General features: G+C 38.3%; 1 protein-coding gene across 1 annotated transcript; it reads right to left on the bottom strand.

The window, feature by feature from the left end:
- Positions 1-3,120: 3,120 nt before the first annotated feature.
- Positions 3,121-10,520, bottom strand: LOC132113992 (receptor expression-enhancing protein 2-like). The gene is made up of 8 exons (XM_059522095.1): positions 10,331-10,520; positions 8,192-8,264; positions 7,546-7,622; positions 7,253-7,373; positions 7,051-7,164; positions 5,736-5,880; positions 3,944-4,110; positions 3,121-3,646 (listed from the first exon to the last, which is right to left on the bottom strand). The coding sequence occupies exons 1-8, from the start codon at positions 10,360-10,362 to the stop codon at positions 3,572-3,574; spliced, it is 804 nt and encodes a 267-aa protein (XP_059378078.1). The 5' UTR covers positions 10,363-10,520; the 3' UTR covers positions 3,121-3,571.
- Positions 10,521-13,863: the final 3,343 nt, after the last annotated feature.

The raw sequence follows: 13,863 nt of genomic DNA, 5'->3' as shown, positions 1-13,863 counted from the left end.
GAACTCAAAATATCAAAAGTAGCAGGAGGGAAAATATTTGAATGTATAATGCAGACTGTTCTCTTCGTGACCCTCAGCCTTCAAGATTTTAAAGTATCTGCTAAATAAATGAGCTGGGAACTTCTCAACCAGGATTGGTGTTTTTGGAGCTGTTCGGAGACTGATTTCAATGTCTTTCCTGATCAAACAAGGCCCTCTGCTGGTCATGCAGAAGCCACGTGCTTCCAGAGACCACTGAACTGGGTTCATTCAATCCTTTTGTACTTTTAGATCCCCCAAAATTCTTGACACTATCTACAGTTTCTAACAAAGCCAAGAGATATTGCAATATTGCATGTACATGCACATCCTCAAAAATAAATTCATGCCAACATATGTACACAGGGTAGAAAGAGAAGAGAGGTGGGAACTATGAGCTGTTCAAAATACAGTGGGGGGCATTACGTGGGCCTCTTCAGAGCCCAGCTGAGGCAGAGTAACAGGGTTTCTCCTGCTGATGTCAGAACTGTCCATGTAAACTCTGGGGAAGGAAACAGAGAGAGCAAAAAATAGCGAGAGAATAGAGAGAGAGCGGGCCAACTAGCAACCCTCATCCTACTGACATGAAGAGCAGAGGAGACAAACCTACAGGAGAAGGGAGCTGATGCACACTCAGGGATTTCCTCGTCTGGGGTTCACACCAGCCCACATCCCAGGAATCCCCCAACGCACCGCGGGACTGCAGCAGTAATGACATTCAATCACCGCAGAGCCTTATGCAACCAGCTAGGGCCATACTTTCACCAGTGCGCCTGCACACATTCGGTCACAAAGACACATGACGAATGCAGTGAAACACAAGCACCTTTGCTGAAGGTAGAGTTCAAGCACAATGGCATTGGAGGTTAATACTAGAAGATTATAGCCCCAAACATTCAAAAGAAGCTGTAACATGTCCTGTGAAGCTAATGTGTGCACTGACTGAAAGCGTTATTCATTATTTCACTTTCATTCCGCTTCATCGTTTATTTGCACAGTGAAACTGGGTTTAATTGGTAAATATAATTAGCTTTCTCATTACAGTGATCTGAGATACACACCATCAATAACATTCATTACTGCTCACTAAAGCTCTTGCTGTATGTCATTATCTTTCTATTAACTCCCTCAGTTTGCAAAAGTGACATTGCTTAATTATATATATATATATATATATATATATATATATATATATATATACAAATTAAGCAACTTAAAATGTACACATTAACAGCGCTTTCCCTCAGCATTTCGAGTTAAAGAGAGCTAGTTAAATAAGACCTGAGTATTTGAGTTAAGTATTTGAAGGTAATTGTCAAAAGCATAAATAGCATACTGTCATCAATTAATTTCAGATTTGCACATTACCAGTATTTGACTAAAACCTTGATGAAGAAGAAAAAAAAGGAGGAGGGGGGGGGGGGGGGGGGGTGTTAATTAGAAAAATTAAAAACTAGGTGCTAAATGTAAAAGTAATGAATCCATTAGGGATGTAATTGCATTTTATTGATTAATAATTCAAGGTCAGTTAGTACACACTTAGCAGCAATCTCTTTCTTCATTCTTTTAACATATTAAGAGCATTGAGAATTGGCACAAACCATATATTAATGTTGAATATTCTCTCACAGTTCAAATCTGTATATGCAATAATACCAATTTCCAACACACTACAGAAAACATAAAAGAAAATATGTTCAGTTTGTCATGTCTCTTTCAGTGTGGTCCTTGGTGAATAAAAAAAAAAGTCATTGTCGTTTTTATTTATGCAAATAACAAATACTGAACAAAGAGGGAAAGAAGCGAAAAACAGTGTGGAACAAAGGAAGAATGAGGAGTGAGACTGACTTGTCATTTCTGTGTGGGTTGGCGAACATCAACCACACTAGCATTTAATTAAAAGAAGAACAACAAAAAAAGTCAAATGAAGATTCTTTTTAAATACCGAATTACTCAGGAGACCGAGACTCAGAAAATGTCACAATGCCAAACATCAACACTGAATTAAAAATCATGATGATAGTGAAGACAGCAATGTGACGACAAATCTGCATCTATACTGTGTTTCTACCGAAACATCTTTCTGCTAATAATGTAAAGACTGACATATGTTAAAATGATCACCAGTCCTTCCCACACAACTGTCCCCTGTTCTTCCTAAGAGCAGACAGCCATCTCTCATTTCTGTACAAAAAAGTTGGAGAAGACTTTGTAAATTAAAACAAATATGCACAAAACAGCACTTTTTACAAAAAAAAAAAAAAAAAAATTAAAAACATGTTTCTGTACATCTTATACTAAAGTGACAAACTAAATGTAAACTTATGGTTCTACTTAAAAATTTTATCAGAGTAAGGCAGACATTATGTACACTCAATAATATTATTCAAATGAACACGTTTCAGGCTAATTAATTTGAGTTCTTTAACAAACTGATTAAAACACATTAGCCTATAATTGCAATCCTCTCTCCACCCACGTGTAAAATCATTCAATCTGACAGGAAGTGCGCTGTGCTCTTTTCCTGTACAGCAGCGCCCCCTACCAGATCTCAGTAGTACTGCAGACTTCAAACTGCCTTGAAGTCAAGATCAGAACCAAACCCCAAATCCTTCAATTCAGAACACAGCTGCGCACATCTGGATTTAAGGTGTGTCCTGCAGTTCCAAATAACCTTGAACTGAAAAAGCTGACTTAAATTCATTATTCATTCTTGTCCTGAACCGGCCAAAATCTGATTCTGTTTTCATCTTGCGCCCCCTAACAAAACACCAGATGACACCTGCTATCTCATCTACCACTTGGATAAATGTCTTATAAATGTTCAAAATGTGTGACCTCACACTACACAAATGTAAAATTAGCACAAGAGATAATTTATTTGATCTGAACGCCTCCAGCTGACAAAAGTGCTATTAAAGGCAAGAGCATTTGAGTGCCTAAAGCATCCAGCAGACATCTGACCTCTCTGATTATGAATATTCACAACATATCTCGGGCACGGGATAATTTGTGACCCAGAATGAGAACAGAACTGCTGTGGGTGTCTCCAGAACTCTCTATGGATGCGGTGCTGTAAATCAAGGCTATTCATTCAACAGCCCAATTCTTCTGTTCCCATTTCTTGTTGGTCCCATAGTGTGTGTCCTACATGCGAAATAAAGTGAAATGGCCTCTATTATGGAAAACAAGCATGAAGTCTGTGGTTATAAGAGATATACTGTGGGTTCAGAAGTGTTGATGTATGATCATGTGCAGGCACTGCTTTCTGATCTAATGCTTTACAGAGATGCCCTCTAATATAAAGGCCTACAGAGAATAAGACAAGACCCAGCCTTGCTTGAAACACACGCACAACACAAAAAATGAATGCATGAAGCCAGACGTCTTAACTTACTCACCGCATTTTACATCGTGCATGCATCTTATGTGTGTGTGTGTGTGTATCTGCAAGGGTCAGTGTGTTTCTATAAAAGCGAAGAGCACTAATGTTAGTATGGGAAAGCATGTGAGCGTGTGTGTGTCGTCCGGGGATGAATAAACGCAATGTGACTCATGGTGATTCAGCATTGTTGTTGGCCGTGGTGGTGGCTTTCTTCTTTGGCGGTTTCTTCACTGTCTTGGTGGTCTGCTGGCGAGGACAGCAGGATATGTGGGTAAAGAAGAACGAAAGAAAAAAGAAAGAGTATTAATACCTTTTACGGTTATAACGAGACCTTATCGAGCAACTGGAGGAACGCAACTCATTGAAGACATGAGCGCTCACTCAAAGGCTTGGAAGAAATGTGCATACAGAAAATAAACAGGAAAACCTCTTTGATAACTAAACTCATGATTGCAGATGAAATGAAAGTCGAAATAGTTGTTTCTTGCCTAAGTAGACTGTGTGTCTATGAGTTAATAAATACATCAATACACTGTGTACCTCTGTCTTGGCAGCGACTGGTTTCTTGGGTGCTTTGGCGCTTGCGGTGCGTTTGGGGGCCTTATCCGCTGCATCTTCATCTGAGTGCTCCGTCCTGCTGTCTGCCTGGTCCTCAGAGCGAGAGCTGTGCTGGGATTCAGTGTCAGCCGGGATGGGAGGGACACGAACTGAAGACGGACACAGTTTAGACAATACATCTCCTTCTACTCTACAGGATTTTTTTTTCTTCTAGATGAGCAGCTGTCATGAACGTGATTGCCTTTTTTTGCTATTCATACATTTTTGAATTTAGATCTGGTCCATTTTTATATGTGAAAATAAATTGCATATACCTTTTAAAATGTGTAGTTTAAATAAATTGTAGAAAAAACTAAATATTAGGACTGTCAAAAAGAATATGTTAATTAACTCAACTAATGCAACATCCATTGTTTCCCTTCCTGAAAAACTATACTAACATATTTTTCCCCAAATCCTTTGCCTGATGTAACAGAACATGATCAGGCTATCTGCATGCCACTCACGATCCCTGTTGATGTAATTTTCTAATTTACTGTCAAAATTAATGTGCAAAATAAACTTAGCAGGAATTATAGGTTCAAATAGAGTGAGATGATATTGACAGAGACATCACTATATTACCATACACAATATACAGCACACTATATTAAAGGCACAGCTAAATTTAACATTTATTATAATGGTTTAAAGTGAAGGTTGTTTTAGAGTCACCTAAATTAGAAGTTAGAATATGTTTTGTGTTCTGTAACAGGAAAAAATAAAATAAAATAAAATTAAATTAAATAAAATAAAATAAAAATATCTTAGGTTTGATATAATTACATAAAAATATGTAATTTATGTAATTTTTAATTGATCAACATCACTACAAAATATCAATTAAGCAATATTAGGAAATTTGTTATATGATTAAAAAAAATAGAAAATTATTTGAATGAATAAATGTTTTTAGAGCAGTGTCTGTTATGAACCACATTAAGAGGTCACGTGAATGAATAAACCAAATCAAATACAAGCATCAAATTTGTCTTGTCACTGGCGCTCTGAATAGACTCTATCTGGCATTTAAAGCTTGCCAAATCTCATTCAAAGCCTGAAACACAAAGACTTCTTTAGAAGAGCCTTTTGCTTGTCCATTCACAATGTATCTTTGACGCTCTGCAATTCAAAGCAGGAGCTCTGTGGGCTAATAAAATCACTGCATGTATCATTATTGAAATCATCATCTCTGAATGATTCTTCCCCATGCTTTCTTTGTGTTTGCTGTAAAGGCTTACTGGGGGTCACGACCTTCAGCGACTTGCGAGTCTCGTGACATCACAGTATTCGAAGAGGCCAGACTCTGCACAGTCCTGAACCGCTCGAATGTGCACTGAAACTCATCCAACAAATGGAAAGCAGTGTGCAGTTGTGTAAGAACAAACCCCAGCAGATTGACCCCTCCTCTCTGTCAGCCAGTAGGCAGCTGAATCACATCAGCATCAGCATTAGAAACAGGCTGAGACAATGGCCTCCTGCAGTCAGCAAACACACTAACACCTCACTGACCTGCCTGAGTGTGTTGGAACAGGTCAGACTATTAGATATATTAGCTGTATTTAAAGCAATATTAGTTATTGGTCACAGGTATTAATACTTTTAGGATCAGATTAACGGAGTTAACACCTGTTAGTAAATAGGGTTGTTGAAACCAAACACTCATTATGTGAACGTGCCCTATAAAGTTTGATTCTGTACGGACCATAGCCGTGTGTGTGTGTGTGTGTGTTACCTGTGCGTGTGACTGTTTTAGCCCGAGGTAGCGTGGCTGCAGTGTGTGTGTCTGTTCTGTCCAGCTGCTGCTCGTATTCGTTCTGAATCAGAGTCAGATCCTGCATGCTGAAACTGCGCAGCTTCTCTGATAACACACCTTGACCCTGCAGTTCAATAATACACAAAACAATTATACTGTACTTGTACATATGTCAGTAAAAGTTCTTTGCTAAAATCAGTTTGAATAAAATACAAATGTGTATTGAACAGTGACCATGCTCTACACTATGCATTTCCTAACTTATAAATAAACAATACAATACTTTACAATAGCCCCTAGGGTTCAAAGTAACAAAAAAATTGATGCTTGACCAGTATGTCAGAACTTTACTCACCCTGAATAGATTTCCATTGGCCCCACCACAACAACATTATTATTATAATTGTTTTTTGTTTTGTTTTTTAAAAATAAAATCATCCACTACTGTTCTAAATATGTGGTCAGTAAGTTTTTTTATGCTTTTATTAAATAAGGACACATTAAGTTATGGATGCCCATTTCTGCCACTGAATGAAAAATAAAACAAGGTAATTGGGACTTTATTTCACAATTCAGACTTTTTTTGTAAGTTATAAAGTCAGAATCGCAAGATATAAAGTCGTAATTTTTTTCCTCACAATTGCGAGTTTATGTCTCAAAATTCTGACTTTATCCAGTAACTTACAATTTTTACTTTATAACTCGCAATTGCGAGTTTAAATCACACAATTCTGACTTTATAACTCACAAAAAAAGTCAGAATTGTGAGATAAAAAGTCGCTATTACCTTGTTTTATTTTTTATTTTGTATTTATTGGCAGAAACGAGCTTCCGAATTAAGTTGATCAAAAGTAACAGCAAAAATATTTTTAAAAGTTCATTTGAATTTTAAATAAATGCTTTTCCTTTGAACTTGCTATTAATCGAAAAATACTGAAAAATTATATGTTTCCACAAAAATATTAAGCTGTACAACTGTTTTCAAAACTGATAATTAAAAACAAGAGAAAGGATCATGTGACACTGAAGACTGGAGTACTGATGCTGAAAATGCAGCTTTGCATCAAAGGAATAAATTACATTTTACAATAGATTCAAACAGAAAACAGTTCTTTATAATTGTAATAATATTTCACAATATTACTGTTTTTACTCTATTTTGCAGTTAATTCAATAATATAAAAATGTATTTTTTTTTTTTTTTTTTTTTAAGAAAAACAAGCGCCAGGACCATCTGACTGCATTGAGCCCTGACCCACAAATGCACACTTCATCTAAAACACAGTGATTTCACCTTTGAGGCTGCTGTGACTGCTGCAGTGGCTGCGATGTTGAGTCCTCTCTTCCCAAACCGCATCATGGTCTCATAACTGCGGTCTTTAGCTTGGGTTATGTACTCATCAATTTCCTGTAACACACACATACGTACAAAAATGTAAAGACTCGTCTTTAACAATAGTTTGATTATATATAATGAGGCAAGTTATATTTTGTACCTTTTCTTTATTGGAAAGCGTGGGGTGCACAAACTTGCGGTACAGAACACTGGAGCCCTTGGTGTACGGGGACAACAGCCAGATGACAAAGGCAATCTTCAGCTCAAAATAAAATGGAAACCTGCAAAATGGGAGGTCAACATTTAACAATGAATACAATGAACGCTATATTAAATAAATTAAAAAAACGTTGTATATTATTTTCAGAATCATGGTCAGTTTGTGAAAAATCTAATGTATATAACGTGATTAATATTTCTGAAATAGTCAAATAGTATTAACAGCTGACTGACCAAGAGAGAAACAAATCTGTGATCGTTTCTGCCGTCGAAAATAATGCAAACACTATCCAGTACATCATCCATTTCACCTGAGGATGGAAACACACACAGATGTTATAATCAAGCTCGTGTGCACATGACATCAGCACGCATCAGGTCACATGTTCTTGCTGAATACAGCCTTGTGTGTTATGCATGACTGCCTTATGAAAAAACAGTCACCTCTGCACTGCATTGCCAGTTATATCTCCTTCTTTCTCTTCAATAAGGTTCATATCCAACTAATTATCAAATGACACATAACTTAGGTCATCTAATACTGAATGTGCATTAATAGATTCAGCTCCAAAAAGGTTATAAAATGCCCAAAGTGTTTTTACTAAACATTCGACGAGTCCTCTGCTCAATCTGACTTGTGTTGCAGCCTGGAATTAAACCATGCCATGCTGGTTTCGTTTGGCCAGAAGAAATTTGTTTCTCCCATTTCTATCAGCGATGGAGTTTTGGTTTTAGCCATTGTCACCAATGGCTTGCTTAGTTGGGGATGCTTAATTTCTTTTTTTAATCAAAAGTTTTGATTAAAAGTGAATAAAAGTGACTTGACAGCCTTTACACAATACAGATTGTGTTATAATTTAAGCCATTCTGAAATACTCACATACTCCTTGACGTTTTTCGTCTTCACAGCCTTATAAGATGAATAGGCTGGGTAGAGGGTCCCGAAGGCCAGGCTGCAGAGAGAAAAGACTCCTGTTAAACACACATGCTCACTTTAGCATTTACAGTTTCACTTGCACCATTACCCCAAGGTAAAGAACACAATTCAATTACGCCACTTATAAGGCAGCCTATTTAAGTGTTAAAGGTAGGATAGATATCTCCGGTTCATTCAAATCCAACCAGAATCAGTTTAGAAAAATCACACATCCAATATACTGGCGGTTGATCAAAATAGTCAGACGTGCACTTCAGGGAAAAGCAAACCCATAAAACTTATCCCCGTTAACACTAGCTCTACTGTGCACACACAATCATGCTTGATGATGTTACTGAAAGCAAACAAGATGAATTTGAGAGCCGTTTAATGTGAACCATTTATGAAAGGAAGACAGAGAGCTTGGAGACGGATGTACACACAAAGGGACCAGATTAGACGCAGATGCCCTGCATGTGCAGCATGCACTCCGACACGTGCTCTCGTTCACTTGCGCTCCAACACACAAATATGCCGTTTTGTGTTGATGTGACAAAAGCTGAGTGTTCTGCAATGGCAGATTCAGCAGAGGATGTCAGGATACGGGACAGACCGCACCTACCCACTGCATGTGCTCCAGACAGCTGGCAAAAGTGAGTCCCCATCACTCTGTGGCTTCAGGCAAGACACTACCAAACCATAGTTTTTTAATGGACGTTTTTGAGCCATTTAGCTTTCCATAAAGTACTGTATTAGACTAGTAGGAAAAACTGAGGGGTTCTTTATATACCATTTACCTGATTTTATACAGCTTTGTTTCTGGCTGATTCATGATGAAATTTGATCCGAAATGCCCTCTGAAAAAAAATCTTTGACTCTAATATGTCAACAAAACGAAACAATTTTTTTAGCGAAGCTTTATTCAAAGTTCAGATTTCTGTTCTGGAAATGTACAGAAATAGATAGATGCCTCATTTGCATATATAAACTTACCATTTCCGAAAACTTAACAATAAAATGTTTGCAATACTTAATTACCTTAATTAACTGGGGAAGTATAGTAATGTCTAAGAATTAAATTATGGAGCATCTTGCCTTTAAAACATGGGTGTACTTATAGTTCAAATGATGCTTCTACTCTAAATGCATATGTTCATATAGACTGTGCACTGTGTGTATTGCATAATGAAGCATGAGGACAGCGAGGCAGTCTGGTGCATGGCAGACTACATGCCCTCTGTCCAATTTGCTAGCTTGACTCCCATTATGCATCAGCTTGCCACAGTTAAAGCCATAACAAAGAGTGTTCCATGAGATTCAGCAAACCATGATAATGATACCTGATGTTTGTATCTAATGGGATAGATCCAGACCAGCACAGTCATAACAACAAATTCAACTTCTCCCAGTCTTTGTAATAATATGGCATGCACATGCATTGAGGAGCAAGGCCTGAGTATTTGATGTAATCGATGAATCAGGAAGACTCGATATGATCCAATGCGATTCAAAGTCAGCTGACTGTAAATCCCAATAGGAACCCATATGAGACCCAAATGTGTGAGTCATATAGACCAGACTGGCCTCCACTGCATAACATTACCAGCAGGCACAAATCAGCTAAGCAGGTAGCCCTTCTTACAGAAATAAACCCCTCATCAACCCATCTCAGATGTCTCTGATAACAGTTTGTGATTTAAAAATGGACATTTGAAAGTATGACATCAGCATACAGTCCTAGAGGAGATGCTGTGATGGGTGTAATATAGCCTACACAACGGCTGGCATGTTAAAAAACAATGTTTTTAAGCCAAACAATTCAATTCTCTATTGAAGTGTTTAGTACATCAAGGCACAATATCACACATAGGGCATTTTGCTCTAGGTGAAAATCATGCTCACAACAAGCATCCCTTGTCTGGATATAGTCATCGCTTTGTTTCATTAATTTTAAATTAATTTTTTTATGTAATTCATAGGAGTAGTCGAAAAAAAATGCTAATATTAAGGGATTTCAATTAAAAAAAAAGCCGATTTTTTTTTTGTAATTCCATTGAAAAGCGTCATGTATCCGCAGCAATACACACACACACACACACTCACACCACCATCCGCGAAATGATCCACGACACCATCTTGATCTCTGCGAGGACTTTTCCTTATTTTAGTCGATTATTCAGCATCTCCATTCCGAGCGCACGAGTGATGCTGAATTTGAGAGGAATCCCGGCGGATCTTGTGTCTGTGTGTCTCAGTGTAACAGTGAGGATGACGAGGAGCCGCTGCATATGCGCTCAGTCAGTCCGCGTCTCTTAAAGGGACAGTGACATCTTTACACCAGCTCCAGTTATTAAAAAACAAACATTCATTTATATGTTTCATTACTGCCCTGACAAATATTTGTCCATAATCCATAGCATCCGCCACAACAGTACTGTTGTACATACTTATTGTTACTACTGTAAAGTTTGCACCTAATGTGTCTTTTGAAAATAAATTTGTAATAGGAAGGCTATTTCAAAGGTTTTCATTGGCAGCTCTAAATTTATATAAGTCCAGAAGTATTTATCTTAAGGCCTTTTATGTTTTACTGTCTCTGACCTGCTGACTTTTAAAGCTGTATTTGTGTGAACTGTTGGGTTTACACTAATGTGCAATGTTTTGTAGAGGTGAAACTACAATTACGTATAAACGCTTTAATAAATATATTGTCAACTCAAAAGGCTAAAAGTAAAAGTATTTTATATATATATATATATATATATATATATATATCACAGCTGCGTCAGATGATCCACTCACAGGATCCACTCACAGCTGCATCAGAGGATCATCTCACAGCTGTGTCAGAGGATCCACTCATAGCTGTGTCAGAGGATCCACTCACAGCTGCGTCAGAGGATCTGCGTCAGAGGATCCACTCACAGGATCCACTCACAGCTACGTCAGAGGATCATGTCACAGCTGCGTCAGAGGATCCACTCATAGCTGTGTCAGAGGATCTGCGTCAGAGAAAAAGCGTCAGAGGATCCACTCACAGGATCCACTCACAGCTCATCAGAGGATCATCTCACAGCTGTGTCAGAGGATCCACTCATAGCTGTGTCAGAGGATCCACTCACAGCTGCGTCAGAGGATCTGCGTCAGAGAAAAAGCGTCAGAGGATCCACTCACAGGATCCACTCACAGCTGCCTCAGAGGATCCTCTCACAGCTGCGTCAGAGGATCCACTCACAGTCCCAGAGTTTCCTGTCACTGCTGTGATTCCTCCATAAAGATATTACACCTGTGAGCCACATTAAAAAGACTTTGTCATTGTGAAATACATTATATATATAATCTTGATTAATTAACAAAAGGTGCTCAATTTTTATTGGCTGATGGCGGCCATGTTTTTCGAGATACTGCTGCAACCCCAGAACCCACTATGGTTGATTCTGGGTAACACTGAGACCCTTCATGTCCACCACAAAGTTTACTCTCATGATGGGAAAGAACATCAACGAAGTTCTAGGCAAGGCTGACAGAGCTGCAGTCCAAGACTACTTCAGTCCCAGAGCTCTTCTCTCATCCTCCTTGATCCCAGAGGTTCCTGCTAAAGCCGCTGTGGTCCAAGAGGATCCTCTCACAGCTGCGTCAGAGGATCCACTCACAGGATCCACTCACAGCTGCGTCAGAGGATCCTCTCACAGCTGCGTCAGAGGATCCTCTCACAGCTGCGTCAGAGGATCCACTCACAGCTGCGTCAGAGGATCCACTCACAGGATCCACTCACAGCTGCGTCAGAGGATCCACTCACAGGATCCACTCACAGCTGCGTCAGAGGATCCTCTCACAGCCGCGTCAGAGGATCCACTCACAGCCGCGTCAGAGGATCCTCTCACAGCTGCGTCAGAGGATCCACTCACAGGATCCACTCACAGCTGCGTCAGAGGATCCTCTCACAACTCCGTCAGAGGATCCACTCACAGCTGCGTCAGAGGATCCACTCAAAGCTGCGTCAGAGGATCCACTCACAGCTGCGTCAGAGGATCCTCTCACAGCTGCGTCAGAGGATCCACTCACAGCTGCGTCAGAGGATCCACTCACAGCTGCGTCAGAGGATCCTCTCACAGCTGCGTCAGAGGATCCACTCAAAGCTGCGTCAGAGGATCCACTCACAGCTGCGTCAGAGGATCCACTCACAGCTGCGTCAGAGGATCCTCTCACAGCTGCGTCAGAGGATCCACTCACAGCTGCGTCAGAGGATCCTCTCACAGCTGCGTCAGAGGATCCACTCACAGTCCCAGAGTTTCCTGTCACTGCTGTGTTTCCTCCATAAAGATATTACACCTGTGAGCCACATTAAAAAGACTTTGTCATTGTGAAAATACTAATACATGCATATATTTAATATATGATTTTTTTTCTTAAATATATTAATATATAATATACATTTTATGGAAATGTTATCTAAATATATAGTCTATATATATATATATATATATATATAGAGAGAGAGAGAGAGAGTATACTATATATATATAGTATTTAAGAATACATAATACATATACACACACATTTATTATGTAAACAAAATCTCTTATTTTGAATGTGATTAATCGTTTGACAGCACTAGAAAATACACACACAAAAAGAATTGTTGTAATAGGAAAACATGATCATCTGGAAACCTCGTTTTATCAGTTTATATTTATCACTTTGAATTTTTATTTGAATAATAAACGAACCAGGTATATGTAATACCAGGTAAGAAACATCTTAGAAGAGCTAAACTATGGGACACTTCTACAATTTGGGCGCCACAAGCACTTTGAAAGGTGGTATGCAAGAAGGAATTATGGGTCCCCTCCAAGGAAACAAACAATCATAGGATCTAAAGGGGTTTAAGAGAGTAAAGAAAATAGTAAAAACTAGAATTTATTGTGATGCAATTAAAATGTAAAAAAAAATTATATCTTTATTTTGAAATATACACACATTCACTCGGTCATATTCTAATGTGACAAAAATTGCTCACTGTTTCTTTTTTCATCACATTCAGTTATGAAAAACATGAATCATGTAAATTATATATTATTCAAAATGGCAAGATGTTAAATGTTTTTTAATATACAACCCGAATTCCGGAAAAGTTGGGACGTTTTTTAAATTTTAATAAAATGAAAACTAAAGGAATTTCAAATCACATGAGCCAATATTTTATTCACAATAGAACATAGATAACGTTGCAAATGTTTAAACTGAGAAATTTTACACTTTTATCCACTTAATTAGCTCATTTAAAATGTAATGCCTGCTACAGGTCTCAAAAAAGTTGGCACGGGGGCAACAAATGGCTAAAAAAGCAAGCAGTTTTGAAAAGATTCAGCTGGGAGAACATCTAGTGATTAATTAAGTTAATTGATATCAGGTCTGTAACATGATTAGCTATAAAAGCTTTGTCTTAGAGAAGCAGAGTCTCTCAGAAGTAAAGATGGGCAGAGGCTCTCCAATCTGTGAAAGACTGCGTAAAAAAATTGTGGAAAACTTTAAAAACAATGTTCCTCAACGTCAAATTGCAAAGGCTTTGCAAATCTCATCATCTACAGTGCATAACATCATCAAAAGATTCAGAGAAACTGGAGAAATCTCTG

This window comes from Carassius carassius, chromosome 33, assembly GCF_963082965.1.
Source record: "Carassius carassius chromosome 33, fCarCar2.1, whole genome shotgun sequence".
NCBI lineage: Eukaryota > Metazoa > Chordata > Actinopteri > Cypriniformes > Cyprinidae > Carassius > Carassius carassius.
This window is presented reverse-complemented; position numbering and strand designations above follow the sequence as displayed.